General features: G+C 58.2%; 2 protein-coding genes across 3 annotated transcripts in view; one reads left to right on the top strand and one right to left on the bottom strand.

The window, feature by feature from the left end:
• ATP6V0D1 (ATPase H+ transporting V0 subunit d1) overlaps positions 1–7,412 on the top strand; it is a 43,480-nt gene extending 36,068 nt beyond the window's left edge. For both annotated transcript variants that reach the window (XM_049864109.1, XM_049864110.1), the window contains exons 3-8: positions 1,160–1,338; positions 2,742–2,821; positions 6,142–6,219; positions 6,350–6,526; positions 6,630–6,707; positions 6,814–7,412. In XM_049864109.1, the coding sequence (XP_049720066.1) occupies positions 1,160–1,338; positions 2,742–2,821; positions 6,142–6,219; positions 6,350–6,526; positions 6,630–6,707; positions 6,814–6,975 (754 nt within the window). In that variant the 3' untranslated portion in view covers positions 6,976–7,412. The remainder of the gene's footprint in view (positions 1–1,159; positions 1,339–2,741; positions 2,822–6,141; positions 6,220–6,349; positions 6,527–6,629; positions 6,708–6,813) is intronic.
• Positions 7,413–7,936: 524 nt separating this feature from the next.
• Positions 7,937–15,048, bottom strand: HSD11B2 (hydroxysteroid 11-beta dehydrogenase 2). The gene is made up of 5 exons (XM_049864726.1): positions 14,671–15,048; positions 10,837–11,049; positions 10,533–10,718; positions 10,287–10,424; positions 7,937–8,903 (listed from the first exon to the last, which is right to left on the bottom strand). Exons 1-5 carry the CDS (start codon positions 14,933–14,935, stop codon positions 8,488–8,490), a joined length of 1,218 nt encoding a protein of 405 aa, XP_049720683.1. The 5' UTR covers positions 14,936–15,048; the 3' UTR covers positions 7,937–8,487.
• Between the last annotated feature and the right edge of the window lie 4,541 nt (positions 15,049–19,589).

Genomic DNA, 19,589 nt, shown 5'->3' with positions numbered 1-19,589 from the left:
TCTCCACAGGTCTCACCCAGCTTTCTTGTGCCTTGAGTTCACTACTGGTGACGGGCTGGAAGAAAGTGATGGCTGGTGCAGCCTGCCTGTGGGCTGGGGCTCTCTTCCCCTCTTTACCCCACACCCTACTGAGGTGACTGCACAAAACTTTCTGCCCCAACCCCTTTGCAACAATACCTTGCTGGTTGAAGGCAGCGCCTCGTCCATTGGAGGCAGCACTGCCCCTCCCCAGCTCCACAGCCCCCTCTGCTGCCCACACTGCCATCCAGGGTTGGCCTTCTGCAGGGCAGAGAGCCTTAGCAAGCATTAGCCTGGACTGACCTAAGCCCAGCCTCCTATCCAGGCCTCTGGGTCTCCTCCAGGTCATCCTGAGATGATGCTTGGCCCTGGCTAGGACCCAAAGGGAGGAGGGCGATTATCCGTCTTGGGAGTGGGGGTCTGTAGGGTAGCCGTCTGCCTGCTCTGTCTCTGCCTGGTCTTGGGACCCTCCTCTCTGCCCTGCTGTAAGGAAGCTTCTCTCTACCCTACTCCTCAGCCATTCCTCCCGCACCATCTTCACCTCCCCCTCTCACTGTCTGTCCCCACCCAGCAGCCAGGGTGACCCTAACTGGACCACGAATACTCCCTGCTTACATCCCAAGCAGGGGTCCCTAGCGCCTCGGCCTGAAGTTCAGAGCCTCGGCCCTGCCCGGCCGGCCGACGGCACTGCCCTGCCAGCTGCTGCATCCTTCATGCCTGCTGATCCTGACCATGCTTGATTCCTCGAATGCATCCGTGCTCAGGGCCTCCAGGCCTTTGCACACAGTTTCCTCCTCCAGGCCTTTTACCTCTCAGGTTCCTGCCCCCTACCACAGCTGGTGGGGCTGTGCACCTCACCTCCGTGTGCCCACAGTTCCCTGTGTCCTGTAGGGTAGTTACTTGTTTCTCAATTCTCTCATGGGGTCTGAATGCCCCCCTGACAGAGGGCTCACATCCATCCTTTGCTCCTGATGCTGGGAGCAAAGGGCAAGGAGGGAGGCGAGTCAGCGGTGCTTATCCAAAGCAACCATGGGTCTGCATGCATTGTTGTGGGCCTGGTGACCCGTGCAGTATGGGCAGGGCGTTGGTGCTGGCCCAAGATTTCTAAACCACCCCCTGTGTTGCTGTGTGCCTCCTATAGTTACAGCTACATGATCGACAACGTCATCCTGCTCATCACAGGCACACTGCACCAGCGCTCCATCGCCGAGCTGGTGCCTAAGTGTCACCCGCTAGGCAGCTTCGAGCAGATGGAGGCCGTGAACATTGCACAGACCCCTGCCGAGCTCTACAATGCCATTCTGGTGGACACGCCGCTGGGTAAGCCACTGTGCCGGAGGAGGGAGGAGACGGCCAGATGAGGTCAGTGTCAGTGCCTCCATGTGGAATTCACAGACCCCCGGGGGGTGACCCTGAGCTGAAAAGTGAGACTTGCTCGCTGCTACTTACCTTTATCCTCCCCCTTAGCATCTCCCTCCCATTCTCTTCTCATACCCTCTTCTGCTTTCCTATGCTTTTGCTGGACCAATCAGGCCACCCCCAGGGCCTGACTCGGATCACCTGGCTTTGTCCAACTGTCTGGATTCTCAGAATGCAGAGGGAGACTGAGCTCATGAAGAATAGAGAAAAAGGCCTGAGTCCCTTGGGGGCTGAGAGCTCTTGGGGGCAGACTGTGGTCCCACGCTGGAGACTGCACAGGGCTGGAGTGGCTTCTTGAGAGTCAGAGTTAAGGAGCAAACAGCTTCACTTGCTTCCACTGGGCAGGTCCCAGGGGCTGGGCCAGGCAGTGCCCCAGAGGATGCAGGGTCCGTGTCAGAGGCCCAGGAAGGAAGGGCAAGAGGGAGCTTCCTACAGGGCCTTACCTAGCAGTGCCTGCTCCTGCCTGCCTTGGAGGCTGGAGAGAAAGTGCTAAGGCCATAACCAGCTGGTGCCCTCAGAGTCAGAGTTCTTGGCCCCAAGGCACTACCTCCAGGAAGCTGCCAGGACTGAACCACAGGGCTTTAAGCTGCACTAGGTCCTGGGCTGAGAGGTCTGAGCTCTACCTGTTGGCCTGCCTGCCATGGAGTCTCTCCAGTAACCCTGAGCTAGTTCTGGGCTATTTGTGGCTTCAGTTTCTTCATCTTTAAAGAGAAGACAGGCAGGCCAGCGAGTCTTCAGGCCCACCTGGGGAGTGAGGGTGCTCTGTCCCACTCCAGCCTCTACCTCCAGCCTGACAGAGGCCACGTAGGTCACTGGTCCATGCCCACCAGCTGTCGGACTCATTCCTTGTCCTAAGGGGGAGGCTGGTTCTCCAGTTGTGGGCCCCAGGCCCTCCTGGGGGATGTAAAGAAGCAGGCGACAGGCCTCAAATCCACAGCTGCCCCTCTAGAAGGGAGGGTGTCCTGGCCTCTTATGCAAGCCTGCCTTTGGCATGATCTGAGCTTGGGTCTGCCCCAGCAGTGATTAGATCATGCTGTGGCTGGCCGCCTCCTTTATAAATCAGTTTTAGGAACAAGGAGGCAGAAGCAGCCCAGGTCAGTCCACGTGGCCTGGAGTGTTGCTTCTGCCACTTCCAAGGCAATAGCCCAGAACTGATTAGGTACCTCCCTCCCTCCCGCCCCCCGCCCCAGCCAGATAGGGCTGTGGTGCGGCCCTCTGTACCCTGCAGAGGCAGCTGAGAGCAGGGCTGTCACCTAGGCCAAGTCCACTTTCCTACCCCTCATACCCTTGACTTTCCTGCCCAGCGGCTTTTTTCCAGGACTGCATCTCAGAGCAGGACCTGGATGAGATGAACATCGAGATTATCCGAAACACACTCTACAAGGTAGCATACCACACAAGTAGTGGGGGATTGGCCTGTAAGTGGGTGGGATCATGGGGCACAGTGGGACGGTGACTTATGTGAGGTGCTGGGACAGGACACAGCCACACCAGGCTCCTGTCCCAGGGGCTTATCCGCTCACTCTCTGGCTCCTGCGATGGGTGCAAGGCTACGTGGAACAGGTTCTCCATCCCGTGGCACCCGCAGCGGGCCCAGATAAGATCAGCGGGAGGGATTGGTGCTCTCTAGCCTGGCCTGTCAGAGATGGCTCCTAGACAGCTGCTCCTGCACGCAGGTGGGTCACGGGCCACCACCCAGGCCGTAGCCCTCAGACCCACCCCACCTGGACTGTTGCCAGCAAGGACAGGCATTCGAGCAAAGACAACAGTGTGTTTACATACCGTGGGGGTGGGGACCCAGCCTGGCATAGCCAAGTCCCTGTGTCCCTTTCAGGTTCCCAGGCCCAGCATTAGCACCACTTCTCACCATCCTTAACCCCCATCTACCTTTTGCTCTCCACCAGGCTGTGGCATAGACTGGGTGCCCCCTGGAGATAGAGAGTGGGTTTGAGATTCCTGGGTTAGCACTGCCCTGGCCGAGAGAGGTTAAGAGCAAGGGTGGGAGGAAAGGAAGGGGGCTGGCCAGGGCCAGTCAGGGACGATTGGGACAGACCAGGCTGTGGCCATTGAGAGGTACTGATGGGCTGCAACCAGGAACATGGATCAGCAGTGAGCAGGCCCCAAAGAGGGGCTGAGGATGGCACTGATCAAGGGACCTGCTGACTTAACCCTTCAAGCATCTGTCTGTCAGATCTTTTCAGTGAGGGTCCCCGCCTGCCAAGGCTGGAGCTACCTGGCCAACACCCAGCCGCAGCCTGAGCCCAGGCCCTCTAGTCTCCCCACAGAGATTGCTCTGGACAGAGCACAGGGAGGGGCTGGTGGGAGGCAAGGGGCCCACCTGGAGGTTGCAGTGATGCAGGCAGAGGGAAAGCATGGAGCACCAGTCAATGGCAGGTGCTTTGCTGGGGCTGAAGTACAGGTTATAGACAACAGCAAGAAAGAGACCAGGAAGAAGAGGCAGACACAGACGTTTGAACTGTGTGCACGGTCAGCCAGTGAAGGTTTCCAGCAGGCTGAATATCATAAGGAAGCTCCTCTGTCCATACTGTGGAGGACAGATCAGAGGGGGCGAGACTAGAGATCATCGACTTCCTTAGTCCTTAGGACCTCCCTAGAAGCTAGGTGGGCATCATTGTCTCCATTTGTAAAATGAAGGAACCGAGGGCTTAGAAGTGGGGTGGGTTGCCTGAGCCACACAGCATGTCACTGGCAGCACCAGGGCTCACACCTGGCTCAGCCTGTTTGCAAAGCCAGTGCTTTCACTCACCCCGCTAACAGGGAGGCAGGCCAGCCAGTCAGCCAAGTGGGTGTGTGGGTGTGTATGCGCCCGCACTCACGTGCTCCTGGGGCTCCCACCCGCCCAGCTGGCCCGTTGCCGGGTTCCCTGCCCTGAGACAGGGTGAGGGGTGCGGCTGTCCCCCAGCCTCACCCTCACCGGGCCTGACTGGTTCTAGCTAGAGTTGCTGGCGAGAGCAGCCTGGGCACCAGCTCGTAAACACCGACCCAGTGCTGCGGGCCCTGTGCCAGGGCCTCCCGCCCATCAGACGATGTCCCAGCCCAGTGGCCACAGATGGGAGATTAGGCAGACCCTCGGCTGGCCGACGGGTGGGAACTGTGGACAGCTGGTACAGCAGCCATGGGCTGGCAGAGGGGGTGGAGTGGGGAGGTGACCTTGGTACCTGGGCTGTGGGGTCTTGCCAGTTTCTTTAGCTACCCTGACTTCCAGAGGATCATCTGGGCCTGTCTTACCAGACTCCCTGACCTTGGGGTCAGCCTTCCCAAGGACCTGCATGGCTCAGCTAAGAAATGGGCTGGTGGCAGGGCATGGAGCCCAAGACCTGGCTGGTGGCTTCCTCTACAGATAAGCAACTACAGGCCCCACTGGGACAGTCCTGGGGGTTCAGGCACAGCCAGCTTGGCTGGCCTTGGAGGAAGTGGTGGCTGGGGACAGACTCCTAGAAGGACTAAATGGCACCACTAAGCCATCGTAGGGGTTGGCAGCCGTCTCTGCCACCTAGGCCTTCCAGCCTCTGGGAATCCTCTGTCCTGGGGTCCATTGTCCCCTACCAGATTTCTTCCTTCCTGACCTGCTGTAGGCTTTTGTTTCCTGTGGCCCCAGTGGTCACCCTCAGGCCTTACTCTGATCCCAGGTTGCCCACTGCTGCTGGCCAGGCTAGGCTAGGCTCATGGACTCCTGGGTCTCCCGAGATCTCCTTTTTCAGGGCCCAGAGCCTGTGGGCCCAAGTCAGCTGGTGGTGGGTAGAAAGGTCTGTGTACCTTGAAGGGCAGCCTCCAGCTTAGTAAGCTCCCCACACTTCTCAGCTCTCCCTCCCCGAACTCTGAAGAATAGCCTGTGGAGCCGGAAACCCTGTGACTGTGCCACTAGATGGAACTGGGAAGGATGTCCATGCAAGGGGGCTCTCCATAGAGGCTACAAGCTGCCTTCCTTGGCACATGGGGGTGGGGAGAAAGCCTGTGCCTGGCTGGTTCTGTGCGTGAGTGCTGGAAGGGCCTGGGCTGACCCTTCTCCCCCTCGTGCTCAGTAGATCCAATTTGCTTGGGCAGGAAGTGCTTGTTCCCACCAGCAGCTGAGTGCCCAGCCACTGCATGACATGGCTGATGTCCTCATAGGCAATAACCATCCCTCAGCGGGAACTGGACTGTCAATTTGGTTCCTGCTGTGTGATGCCCGGGGGCTGCCTGGGGCATGGGAGGAGGAGGTTTTCTCTGAGACAGGGTACAGAGTGGGGCCAGTGGCTGGCAGATGTCAGACCACCATTCCAGGCCATCTCTGGGAATTCTCAGGAGTACTCTGCCCTCACTAACCTGTGGAAGCCATGGGCCTGGCTGGCTGAGGAAGAGGTGGTTTGGGGAAGGCAGCGGCTGCCTCTGAGCCTGGCCCTCTTTGAGTTGAGGGGTGGGAGGCATGTGCCCTGAGGCAGTCAGCCAGCCAGAAGCTACCTTGTCACTCCTGGGTGGTAGGCAGCAGGCTACTGCTACTTGGCTGATTAGCAGTTGGAAATTGGGAATTTTTCAAGGGCTTTGACATGAAGGCTGCCCTGGCCAATCCATGGATGTGGTGTTGGGACACATCATGAAAGGGGCTGGGGATGGGGGAGGGAAGTGGGAGTGGGAGGCCCACAAGACCCCCACCCCCACCCCAACCTCCCAGCCTGGGCTGAGCAAGCCCCATGCCCTGCACAGGCCTACCTGGAGTCCTTCTACAAGTTCTGCACCCTGCTGGGTGGTACCACAGCCGATGCCATGTGCCCCATCCTGGAGGTGAGTGCTCGCTTCCCTTTCTGCCTGCCACCTGGGTAGCCCTGGTTAGAGTGAACCCCTACCTATTGATGGGCCACTGCCTCCCTCTCCCCCTCCTTCTCTCCCTGCTGCCTGCACACTGGCTTCCCAGTTTGAAGCTGACCGCCGCGCCTTCATCATCACCATCAACTCCTTCGGCACAGAGCTGTCCAAGGAGGACCGTGCCAAGCTCTTTCCGCACTGTGGGCGGCTCTACCCTGAGGGCCTGGCCCAGCTGGCCCGGGCTGACGATTATGAGCAGGTTAAGAATGTGGCTGACTACTACCCGGTGAGTGTCCTGGCTGACAGGATGCTGATGGGCATTTTGGCACTGTGCCCCCAACCCTGCAGCCCCCACATGCTCATGCTTCCCACCCCTCTCCCTGGGCCAGGAATATAAGCTGCTCTTCGAGGGTGCAGGCAGCAACCCCGGAGACAAGACTCTGGAGGATCGATTCTTCGAGCATGAGGTAAGCGCAGGGTGCTGCAGGGCCTGCCCATCCTAGGAAGGGGCTGGTGGCTCGCCCGATCCTTTGGCCATGGCCGCCGGTCCACCACACCTGCCTCTGTTCACAGGTGAAGCTGAACAAGTTGGCCTTCCTGAACCAGTTCCACTTCGGTGTCTTCTACGCCTTTGTGAAGCTCAAGGAGCAAGAGTGCCGCAACATAGTATGGATTGCTGAGTGCATTGCTCAGCGCCACCGCGCAAAGATCGACAATTACATCCCCATCTTCTAGCGCCCTGACGCAAGACTCCCCACAAGTGCACTGTGTGTGTCTGTGTGTGCTGTGACAGAGCCCTGGGGGGAAGCACCTTGTCCCTGCAGCTGCCCAGCTTCCGTGACCCTCTCTGAGATTGCTCTTGGGTCTGAAAAGGGGCTAGGCACCTACTCCCCACTCCAAGGATGGACCAAGCCCTCTCCAGAGCAGGAAGGCCCCTTAGCCCTATGTTTACAGCCACTGACATATCTGAGAAGCAGGTGGTCACTTTCATGCCCCTCCCCAACCTGAGAACCCCTGGAGGCAGCGTGAGCCCCTTCTCCCTTTCGTAGGTCACTCTTATGGCCCAGGAAAAAGATAGAGTATCTGTGTGCTGGGGAGGTAGAGGAGGGGGAGTAGCTCCACAGCTCCCTCCGTATGCACCATTCCTGAGATAATAAAGCTGCTCTCTCTGAGCCCATCTGTCTGCTGTCTCATTTGAGCCCTAGTGCCTCTTCCAGACCTCCAGATTCTCTTCTTACCCTACCCTTGCTGAGCCCATCCCTGCCTCAGCCTTCTAGAGCTCCCTCACTCAGCCTGCAGCCCAGATTCCTTGGGGTGAGGGGTGGGGTGGGGGGCAGAGTCTGGTGGATAACCCCTGCTCTGCTGGAGTCTTAGATGGAGAGAGGCCTGTGGAGCTGGGGTCCTGGCCTAGAGGGCCCCAGGCTTCTGTATTTGATTCACTGAGCCCTACAACTTTCTGGGATAAGGGTTATTACCCCATTTCCCTATGAGGAAACCCAAACTTGTGGATAAGTTATTTGCTCAAGGTCGTGGGGGGAGTAGAGAAGTGTGAACCACAGTCTGCCAGGGAGCCCAGTTAGGTCTGTGCCCAGAGCCCTGTCCCCATGTTCAACCTGGGGACCTCCCCAGGCAGTTTCCAGCTTCTGTCACACAGCCATACCCTGCCATCTAGACAACTAGGCAGTCACCCATGGCAAACACAGCATCTCCCCTATTCTAGGAGAAATAAAATGTCTTTATTTAAAAAGTGGCAATCCAGCCAGTAGGGTGTGCAGCCTCCCTGTGGCTTGGGGGCTTGGGGTGGGTGACTGGGGCCCTAATTCTTGAGCCAGTCAAGAGGCAGTTGGGATTCACTCTCTGAATCTCAGCACTGAGGCACTGGTGCCAAGCAGCAGTCCTGAGAGGGCCCCCAGCCGGCCCAGTCGCTCCTTAGTTTGCAGAAGCGCTGTCTGCTGGGTCCTGTGAAAGGCTACAGCTAAGTCTCGCACTACACTCCCCATCCAAGCTGCAGGGTGGAGCGTGGTGCCCAGGAGGGCCTGTTTGGGCTCATAAAGCAGTGAAGAGGCCTGGAGGCTCCCTGGAAAACCTCAGCCTCTCTGGGCCTGGCATGGGACGCCCAGCAGCAGATGGGGCTGGGCTTTCTGAGCCAGGCTTTAGGAAAAACTTGGGGGCTCACAATGCCCAGGGGAGGGCCGAGGGCTCATTGAGCCTCCTGTGCTGGAGCAGCTGGGCCATACGTGTGCCCGCTCACCAGGCCGCAGCTGGGGAAGGGCCTGGATTCTGGTTTGGGTCCTGGGCTGCCTCCTGGGCAGGAGTGGGGCCGGCCTGGCCTGGCCGCAGTGCACGTGGCAGACACGGACTGATGAAGAAAGTTTGCAGGAACCGACGCCGCAGGCTCTCCGGCAGGTAGTAATGGATGAAGTACATGAGCCCCACGCCGCGGCCCGGGTAATAGCGGCGCCGGGGCTGGGCTGCCAACAGCGCATCGGTGATGGCATCTACGACCGGACTGAGGTCGGGCAGCGCCAGGCGAAGCGAGTGCAGGAACTGTCCGTGCAAGTGCTCGATGTAGTCCTCACCATAGGCCTGCAGCAGCTCTCCAGGTAGGTTAGCCAGCAGCAGCCGCTTGCGCAGCTCCCAGCGACCTACGTTCAGCACAGATTCTGGAGAAAAGGGTAACACGGTCAGGCCACGCCTCCAGCCAAAGCCACGCCCACTTCTCAGACCAGACCCCGCCCCCAGATAAGACTGCTTGCTCCTCTTTTTTCAGTCTTAAAACCAAAAAACCCCATTGCCTTTGAGTCGATTCCGACTCACAGAGTAGAACTGCTCTATAGAGTTTCTTTACCGAAGTAGGCTGCAAAATTCGAACCACCGACCTTTCCTTTTGATTAGCAGTCCAGCGCTTAACCACTGCACCACCAGGGCTCACTTTTCCCAGTCTTAACCAAAAAAAAACAAACCAAACCCACTGCTGTCGAGTTGACTCCTACTCATAAAAAACTCATAGCGACCCTATATAGGACAGAGTAGAACTGCCTCATAGAGTTTCCAAGCAGAGCCTGGTGGATTCCAACTGCCGACCCTTTGGTTAGCAGAGGTAACACTTAACCCCTACACCACCAGGTTAGGCCCCACTAGAGGAAGCCCTGGTGGTGTAGTGGCTAAGAGCTATGGCTGCTAACCAAAAGGTTGGCAGTTCAAATCCCCCAGGCGTTCCTTGGAAACCCTATGGGGCAGTTCTACTCTGTTCTTTATGGTCCCTATGAGTTGTAATCGACTCCACGGTGATGGGTTTGGTTTGGTTTTTGGTTTAGGCCCCACTAAAGCTTCCAACTGGACCAAAAAGCAACATCATGACAAACGGAGAAAAGACTGAAGTTGTCAAGGATTTCGTTTTACTTGGATCCACAATCAATGCCCCTGGAAGCAGCATTCAAGAAATCAGATGACTATTGCATTGGGTAAATCTGCTGCAGAAGACCGCTTTAAAGTGTTAAAAAGCAAAAAATCTCAACTTGAGGACAAAGGTGCGCCTGATATAAGCCATGGATATGCATGTGAAAGCTGGACAATGAATAAGGAAGACAGGGGAAGAATTGATGCCTTTGAATTATGGTGTTGGCGAAGAATATTGAATATACCATGGACTGCCAGAAGAACTAATAAATCTGTCCTGGAGGAAGTGCAGCCAGAATGCTCCTTAGAATCAAGGATGGCCAAGGCTTAGTCTCACATACTTTGGACATGTTATCAGGAGGCACCAGTCCCTGGAGAAGGATATCATGCTTGGTAAAGTAGAGGATCGTTAAAAAAGAGGAAGACTCTCAACGAGATGAACTGACACAGTGGCTGCAACAACGGGCTCAAATATTGCAACAATTGTGAGGATGGCCAGGATGGTGCAGGACCCAGCAGCGTTTTGTTTTACATAGGGTCGCTATGAGTCACAACCGACTCCAAGGACACCTAACAACAGCAAAAACAAAGCCTCTATCACCCATCCAGCCCTTCATCCAGCCCCACCCCCAGCCCCAGGCCCCTACCTGTCTTGAAGCAACCAGGCTGGATAACGCTGACCTTGATCCCCCAGGGCAGGAGTTCACAGCTGAATGTGTCCATGAGCAGCACTATGGCTGCCTTGGAGGTCCCATAGGCGGCCAAGCAGGGATAGGGCATGTCTCCTGGTTTTAGAGTGGAGGGTGGAGCAGCAGCTCAGCCTTGGCAAGGGGCTCTCCTAGGCCTCCCCCACCCCCGGTTCTGGTTCTGCTCTAGTGGGGAAGGAGACTTACCGGCCGGGCTGCCCACAGTCACGATGCGACCCCTGGAACGGCGCAGCAGCGGCAGGAGGCCCTTGGTCAGCTCTAGCGCTCCAAAGAAGTTGACCTCCATGCAGCTGCGGAACGTAGCCACCGGCGACAACTCCACATCGGCCACCACGTCGTTGTGGCCCGCATTGTTGACCAGGCCCCACAGGCCTGAGGGCACAGAGCAGGGAGAGGACCAGCAGGTCAGCCCAGGAGTGACCCTCCAATCCCTGCCCCTCTTTCACATGGGCGTAGCCACGCCCTCTCCCTGAGTGTCCCGCCTACTGACCTGTGCCGGAGGTGTGGGCCTTGGTGAACTCCAGAACACGGCTAATGTCTGCTGGCTTGGTCAGGTCCATCTGAAGCAGCTTTAGGCGAAGAGAACAGCAGGCACGCAGCTCGCGGGCACCGGGGCCATCCAAGTCCAACACGGTGGCCAGCACCGTGAAGCCCATGGCGTCCAGTTGCTTGGCTGTCTCCTTGCCAAAGCCAGTGTCACAGCCTGGCCAGGGTAGGACAGCCAATCAGCTGCTACTGTGGCCCAGGCCAGCCAGAGACAACCCTGGTCACCAGGATCACCAGAGTCAGGATGGGATCTAGGCCCCTGGACACCCAGCCCAGGAGCAATTGGCAGCCCTCCCTCCTTCCTGGGCCCATCTTTGGCAGGCTTCACCTTCTGGCTGAGCACTTGCAGCACCGACTCCTTCACAGCTGTCATCTCCCTAACTCCCACAGCTACCCCATCAAGCATGATGTATGATCCCACTTTACAGTTACGAAAACTGAGACCCAGTGATGTTAAGTTGCTTCTCAAAGTCACTCAGCTAGGGAAGAGGAAGTTCAGGACTCTATTCCAGATGGGTTCGAGGGCAAGTCCCAGCCCTGATGTCCTCCTGCTGCTGAGTACCAGGCCACAGCGCCCACGCACAGGGTACCACTGCACAGCCTCCCTCACTTCCTTCCTCATTGCCCTTGTCCAGGCTTCTCCTTCTTATGCCTGGACGCTGAAGCAGCCCCCTCTCTAGTCCTGTCTCATCTTACCCCGCTGGATCTGCTCTCTACCTAGCAGCCAGAGGGACTTTTCCAAAAATGACAATATCACTCTGCTGCTCAAAACCATTTCAAGTCTCCCCACAGCCCTCAGCATTTCAGGTCTCGGACACTCTTATCCCCACTTCCTTCCTAGCCTCAACACCCCCTGCTATTTTTCCAGAGCCTAAGCAAGATGCAGGCCCACCCCCACCTCACCCCTGACCCCTGCCCTTGGAATTCCAATCCACAGCAACAGTGGGGCCTTCTCTGAGCCCTAGACCACTTGCCTCTAGGACAGGGACCATGACGGATGAAGAAAAGAACAAACCGGCATTTGAATCCCTTCCTACACCCACCAAGTGTGACCTGAGGTCAGTTACCACTCTTGGAGCCTTCATTTCTTGTCTTGGGTGAGTAGTGAGAAGAACCAGCAGGCCGAGCCAGTGTGGGGGTCCGTGGTGAGTGGTACCTGATAAGTGCCTGCTTCCTCGCTTGTTCTTTTTCTGATCCTGGCTCTGTGGGAGGCCAGCAAGGGGAGGGGGAAGGGCCATCGAGGGAGGAGGCTCTCTGAGCCTGCTCCGGGTGGTCCCGCTGAGCAGAAGCAGCAAAGCGCTCTGCTTCCCCTCTCCTGGACAGCTCAGCCCTCCTTCCTATCTCAGCTCCGCCCCCTCTGCCTCTGCTGAGGCAGAGAACAAAGCTGGGCAGGGGGCTGTAAGCTGGGCTTTGTGCTGAGGGTCCCTCCCAGGCCAGTCTGGCTGGGGGAGGGGAGTGAGCACGTGTGTGTCCATTGCCTCAGCTTCCTCCCAGAGCAGCCAGGGCCTCCACAGGGAAACTGAGTCCTCCCAGAGCCTCAGATCTGTGGCCCAGACACAATCACCCACACCTTGCACACTTTCTTGCTCACCTGCACACACTCAGATACCAGGACATACCTCCAACCTGCCTGGACGTTCACACAGAGACTCATGCTTACCAGACCCCGTCAATGCACAGATGTCCACATGCAGGCACACACATGCTCCCAGTCACTCACCCCAAACCCTGACCCAAGGGCTGAGCCCTGAAGAGCTGAATAGCCTTGACCAGCCATTTATAGGGGCATTCTCAGGGAGGGGTGGGTGACATCTCTGGGGGGGGTATGGGGCACAGTGCTCTTGGCAGGTGGGGCAGGGCCTGGTCACTTACTTGTCCTGAAGCCAGGTGGTGAGAGAAAACCCCAGAGTTTGCGGGCACTGGGAGGCTTGGAAGCCTGCTCTGCCTACTTACCAAAGACTGGCAGTCCCCACCACCACCTCCAGACTTAGTGGCTGAAGATGGGGGGAGCCCAAGTCACAGAGCATATCCCCTCCCTCACCTCACCCTCAGGCTCAAGGGCACACAAAGTAACAGCAGTAGCACAAAAACCTGAGGTGAGATTTCAGCAAAGACTGCCCAGCTGAGTCTGTAGGACCTGTAGATGGCCTTGGTCCTGTTGAGTCAGCTCACAAATTAGGAAGCAGGAGGGAGTTGCCCTGTCCCCAGGGTCAAAGCACACAACTTAGTCCCTGCTTCAGATCAGGAGGGTCTGTCCTTCCTTCCTCAAATCCCTGGAGCTGGAGTCCACTAAGACTTCATGCTGCACCCTGAGTTTGGGTTCCTGGAACCAAGGTCCCCCAAGACTTCACGCTGAACCCTGAATATGGGTCCCTGAAACTGGGGTCCTCCAACGATTCATGCAGCATCCCGAATTTGGATCTCTGAAACTGGGGTCCTCTGAGGCTTCACTTTGCACCTGTGTTTGGGTGTCTCCCATCCAGCCTGGGACCCTGCCTCCATCTCCACCCTCCTTACTGAAACCCAAAGCCCTCATGGGCCCACACTGCCTCAGCACTATCTGGCTTCTTACCTGGCATTCGAGGCCCTTTACCAGGAAACACAACCTCACGTCCCACCATATTCCCATAGCCAGGCTGGTTACTGACTGTTCCCTACATTCATTCCTGCCTCAAACCTTTGTCCCACTTCCTTTCTTTGATCCCAAACACCTTCCCCACTCCATTTCCATTCATCCTCTGAGGCCCTGTTTAAGGATCTTCTCTGGGAAGTTCTCCCAGCCACATCTCCCAGCCAACCATGCAGGACCCCTACTGAACCCAGGTCTCTGAGAAGTCAGTTTGGTGGCTGCCTCCAGCCCAGGCCCAGTGAAAGGGCACAGCCCAGAGCACCTGCCCAAAGCCATGGGGGTTGGAAGAGAGACTAGCCTACCCCTCCCCCCAACGCAGTGGAGCCAGTGCCCCCTCAGAGGAAAGCCCCTGGCCCTTCTCCCCCTCCCCACTTCCGCTGGGCCTCTGGCCCTCCTTCCCTTTCCCTCGATCTGGTGACAGATTTATTCCCCACTCCAGACAAAGGAAGTTCAGCGAGGAGGCCGGAGGCACCTGAGCCCAGCTCTCCAAGACCTTATTCCTGGGCACTGAGGACCAGGAGCTGGGGCAGGGGGTACTAGGTGTGGACTCTGGACTACTTACTCAGTAGTTTGGTCTGGGGAGTATAGGAGGACCTAAGACGCAGCTGAATGCCCAGCTGCCCCCTCATGGTGACCTCAAGTTTTCCTGGACTCCAAGGATCCCAGCCATGGGGGCGGGGGGAGGACCCAGCTCCCCATCTAAGCTCCTTCCTCTGAACCAGAGGAGAGGAGATGGGGTGTCCCATGTGGGAATGCCAGGCAGAGTTCAAGGAGTGACGTGTCTTAAACCCTCTGAATCCGCTCAGAGCATCGTCTCCTGCCCCTAAGACTGTTCCCTTGGGGAAGGACACAGCATAAACCCCCAACCTCCAGGAGGCTACCCCTTCCTCAGCCACCAGTTTCCTCTGCGCACCTACCCACTCCCTGCCTCACTTTGCTTCCAACAGTCCCTGCAGCGGCAGGTAGTAGCTCGGCCTTGGGGAGGTGCCAGAAGCTTCCTACTTGACTTGCACTCTACACCCTGTGGAGGAGGACTCTCCCACGCCTGCGCTGAGGAACTCGCTTTAACCGTGCCCGTGGGGAGCCCTATGGGTGCTCAGTCCCGCCCTTCAACTTGGAGTCCCCGCGCTCCGCGCCCCGCGCACTCACCGGTGATGAGCACCGCGCGAGTGGCCACGGGCAGGCGCGGCGGGCGCGCCAGGCGGGACAACGTGATCCAGCCGGCGGCGGCCAGCACGGCGAGTGCGGCCAGCGGGGGCAGCAGGCGCTGGCACAGCCAGTCGAGCATGGCCAGCAGCGCCAGCGCCGCCAGCAGCGGGCGGCCCACCCGCAGGTCTGCGCGCAGCAGCTGCAGCAGCGCGCGGGCCGCCACCAGCAGCCAGGCGCCGCCCGACGGCCAAGCCCAGCGCTCCATGGCGGCCGGGCCAGGCTAGGCTGGACCGGGGCGGGGGCCGGGCTGAGGAGCAGGGAGGGGGCGCGGAGCCGGGACGCGGGGCGTGGGGTGCCGCAGAGCACCGGCTTAGAACCGCGGGGATATTCGCTTTCTCTGCTCGCCCTCGGGCCGAGCTTATAAAGAGCCCCGGGGGCGGGGCGAGGGCGGGGCGGGGCGGGGTTTGCCTCCACTTCTCTCCCAGCTCCCCCGGCCGGGCAGGTGCCCCCCCCGCCCCGCCCCCGCGGCCAGATCCGCTTTCGAAGAAGCCGGAACAAAGTCACAAAGTTGCTGCGCCAGGAGGAGCCGCCTCGCCGCGGGCCGCGCTGGGTAGGGAGCTGGTCGGTCCGGCCCGCGTGCCCTGCACCCGCTCACCCCTTCGCCCACACACACGCGCCCAGGGCCGCTGCGCCGCCGCTCCCAGGTGAGCACACCCAGCTCACACTTGCTCAGGACACCTGAGGACACGCACAGCCTCCATGCAGGCTCCCCACACTGGCCACCACCGGGCCACCGGGCCTGCCCGAACACCGCGGGGAACCAGTCCGCTCTCACCCGCCGCGGGCACACGCGCCGCACTCACGCCGCGCGCTGCGGCTGCTCCCTCGCACACACGCCTAGACGAGCGCTCACACCTAAACTGCCTGCGGCCGCAAAGCCAATCTAAAGGCCGGGGCTGGAGGGAGCGGGATGATCGCCGAGGTTCTTGGTATCTTCTGCTCGGCCTTCCCCCTCTCCACTGGGGCCCAGCCCTGGGGGATGCACCAATCCTACCTCCTTCTGCCACGAAAGTGTCTGTGTGTGGGGGCTGAGTGGGTGGGGAGTCAGAGGAAGCGTCCTGGACTCCTGTTCCCTGCGGCCCACCCCTAAGCCCCAGGCAGTTCAAGGGCCAGACCCGTGAAGACACCTGAGGAGTCCGTGAGAACAGTCCCTAGGACAGGGGCGTTTGTGCCCTGCTCCCATGAATCCCCAAGGGATAAAGCGAGTGGATTTGAAGAGTGGACATGTGGACACATGTCCCTGCCTGTGGGTATGAAGATCTGTGTTTGTGTGTGGCCCAGCAGCCCCCCACCCTGCCCACCTCCGTGTCTGGCACCCTGTGCCTGGCACCGTTGCCAGGGCTCTGCCAGGTACAGGGAGTTGGTGCCAGTACCTGGCTGTCAGGCACTATGCTGAGGGGAGTAGGTGCAACCCACTGGCAAAGGGGGTCCCTGCTTCCTGTGGGCCACCAGGCCTTGCTCAGTGCCTCATCCCTGCCCTCTCTAGCTCTCAGGAGGTCATGAGCTCTTTGTCACTCTTCCCAGCTCAGTCTTGGTGCTCATTCTCTCTTCTTGGGTGCCCAGGTTCTGTGCCAGGGCTACATGGTAATAGCTCCTCCAAAGCCGTCCCTGCCATCCAGGCTTGCCCCAGGATGCACTCAAGCAAGGGGCCAAATGCACTCAAGCAGAGGGGCTCTGGATGGAGGACCTGTCTCCCGCCCAGAGCCTCTCCTGGGCCCCCACCTATCCCTCCTCCTGTAAGTACAGATGATAGGCTAGCCCTGGCCTTGGGAGGCAGGACTTGCCTGGGGAGGGTGTGTGTGTCTGACCTTGGGTACATGACCTTGTGTGCCTGTGTGCCTGTGTGTGTGCACTTGTGTCCAAGGGGCACCATGGCTTGTCCATGCAAATATGGTTGAATTTCTGCTTGTGCCATGACCCTACATGAAGGTGCATGCATTTGTGTGTGTTGTATACGTTTTCCGTGACTCTGTCGACTTCTGCCTGGTTCACCTTGCCTCCAGAAATGCAGGGACACCCTTTCCAAAACCCACTGCCTCCTGTTGCCCTGAATCTCTATCCCAGGCTCAGAGGTGAACATTGCACCCTTGGCCTTGCTTCCTGATTTGAGCCGTAGAGCCTGGACTGATCAGACCCCCCCCCCCCGAGCTCCAGCCACCCCACCTATTGCTTTCCCAGCCTCGGTCCATCAATTGCTTCCCGTTGGGGCTGGGGAGGGGGATGGAGGGTGGAAGCCAGGGCAACCTTCAAGGCCAAAGCCACACAGATAGTACCAGCTCTTGCCAGAGCAGGAGTCAGTCGAAGAGCAGTGTGGTGGGGGAGGGAAAACAAGGTAAGAACAGAGATTGAGAAGCATGATCCAAGCAAGACTGTCTTGTCAAAGAGCCATGAAGGATCCTGATTCATCCGGAAGCCCGTGATGGGGAGGCGGACCTGCTGAGAGGGGGTGTAGGGCTTGCCTTTGGCTCTGGAGTATATGATGACTGGGCTGGGGCAGGGGGGTTCCAGCTCAGTTTCTGGAAGGCTGTGCCACCTTGGGTGGAACCATTAGTCTTGTGGGGTTTGGGTCTTGGTGGAACTGGACAACCTGCCACATTTTTATATAAACTGCCCCCCACCCCATCCCAAGGTTTCCTCCTTTCTAGAATCTATGCTCCAGCCTCTTATGGCCTCCTGGGGCTGATGACCCCTGAGTCCTCATCAGGTAGAGACGCTCTGGAAGTAGATGGTGGTTCTGGCAGCCATGGCTGGGAGGGGCTGTCCCAGCCCTGTCTGAGGCCTGGTGCCAGGTCACAACTGCCTGGGGGTAGAGAACCAGCCTCTGCCAGAACCAGGAGTCTGGGCTGGCAGGGGGCCTCCACGGAACAGAAGGGAAGGAGGGAGAGGACAGGTACTCCAGCAGATAAGGCAGGACCTGGCAGGGCAGAGGAATGAAGGGCAACCAGAAGGGGCAGAGCCCCTGAGCTACTCCTGCCCCTAAGCTCTCAGCCCCCACTCTCCCTTAGTCCTTTGTCAGAAACCTGACTATAGGGTTACCCGCACCCTTAGCAGGCCTCAGGCTCTGGAGGACCTCTGGGGCGTGGGGGGGCTTGCAGGCTGGCTCTGGTCTGCGCCAGCTGAGTCCAGCAGCTCACTAGCACCATCTGCTGGCCATCTGGGGAGGGCGTGGTTCTGAAGGGGATGAAGGCTAGGTGACTGCTGGATTTGGGCATAAGGGGAGCAGAAGTCCAGGGTAGGAGGTGCCAAGTGACAGTCTCCAAGAGCCTCCACAACTCTGTCCCCTTACCACCCTGGGGTTCTTGAGCCAAGCACTCCCTTACCACCTTCTCTTCCTTCTGCGGTCCAGCTCAGAGGCAGCAGAATTCTGAGGAGACCCTGCACCCTGCTCAGCCGGCACCCCCTTGGCCCCTCCCTGCAGGCACAGTGCCAGAGAGGTGCCTCTCCCTACCAGTGGGAGAACTTTTATGGAGCTCCTATTGAGGGCCAGGCCCTGCGCTGGGCACTGTGGATGTGGCAACTAACCACAGGACCCTCCCCAGTTGAATGTGCACAGGCTCTAGCCTCCTCCTTGGGGACTGCAATACAGACAAGCTTCCCCCTCAGTCCTTCCTCAAGCATTGTTCCTGCACTCTCCCCCTCTCACCCCCCATTCCCAGCCCTATTTTTCCAATGTGGTCGATAACCACCATCTCCACCCCTCTACTCCAGCCCAGCTTCAGCCCTCCCGCGCTCACCAAAGGTCGCCAATGAATGACCTCTTAGTCTCCAAATTCCATAGAAACATCCCTGCTGTCAGCTAACTTGGCCTCCTCAAAGCCTCTGCCCTGCTGGCCACTGCTTTTTGCCCCAAACCCTTCCTGGCTTTGGCACCTGTGAAGCCACCCAGTGCTGGGTTTCTTTCTACCTCTCTGGCTCTTCTGAGCCTCCTTTGAGAGCTCCTCTTCCACGTGGGCAAACCTCTGACCATGGAAGACTCCTACTCCACCTGCCCCTCCTCTCCACCATGAGCTCATCTTCCTATTCACATGCTGGCGACTCCCACGCTCAGTCTCCAGCCAAGGCATCACTCCGGACTCCAGGACCACGTGTCCAGCTGCCCCTGGATGGCTCCCTGGGACATCCATAGGCCCATCACATTCAGCAGGTCCAAAACTGGCTTCATCATCTCCCCCAGTCCTGGCAACCATCACCTCCCCACCACATCCTCAACCTTCATTCTATACACAGGCCACCAAACTGCTTGCTCTACCCCAAGCCCTGGGCTGGGTACAGAGACCTTATAAGAGCCTTTTATGTTGTTGTTGAGTACCATCGAGTCAATTCCAACTCATAGCAACCCCATGTGACAGAGTAGAACTGCCCCATAGGGTTTCCTAGGCTGCAAATCTTTATGGGAGCAGACCGCCAGGTCTTTCCTCCTGTGGAGCCACTGGTGGGTTCAAACCTTTGACCTTTCAGTTAGCAGCCAAGTACTTAAAAAGCCACAAGGGTTCCTTATAGCCTTTTATGGTAGGTATTATTATCATTGTTTTGCAATCGAGGAAACTGAGGATTATAGAGGTTAAGAAAATTGCTCAAGATCACAAATTTAGGTACACTTGAGTTTGAATCTTGGACCAGCCCCAAGGTTCAAACGCAGGTGTACTTGAGCCCAAAGTCTGGGCTCCTGTTAAACTGTGTTTGCCACATGTGGCCTCTTAGACCTCATTCGGAGGGCAAAGGAAAGCCTTGGAATGGGCTTGAGCAAATGAGACCCCTCTCCTGGTTGGCAGAGAATGTTTTGGGGAAGAGGATAAGAGTGGAGGCCAGGGAGTCATGTAGCCACATTCAGAATGGTGAGGGACAGAAGCAGAGGTCTG

Source organism: Elephas maximus, chromosome 21, assembly GCF_024166365.1.
Source record: "Elephas maximus indicus isolate mEleMax1 chromosome 21, mEleMax1 primary haplotype, whole genome shotgun sequence".
In the NCBI taxonomy this organism is placed as follows: domain Eukaryota; kingdom Metazoa; phylum Chordata; class Mammalia; order Proboscidea; family Elephantidae; genus Elephas; species Elephas maximus.
This window is presented reverse-complemented; position numbering and strand designations above follow the sequence as displayed.

Excerpts from the sequence above, each read along its gene's own strand:
- HSD11B2 (XM_049864726.1), bottom strand. The coding sequence starts at position 14,935 with ATGGAGCGCTGGGCTTGGCCGTCGGGCGGCGCCTGGCTGCTGGTGGCG. Across the intron at positions 10,719-10,836 it reads GGCCCACACCTCCGGCACAG|GCCTGTGGGGCCTGGTCAAC; the intron begins GTCAGTAGGCGG and ends CTGTGCCCTCAG. Across the intron at positions 10,425-10,532 it reads GACTGTGGGCAGCCCGGCCG|GAGACATGCCCTATCCCTGC; the intron begins GTAAGTCTCCTT and ends CTCTAAAACCAG.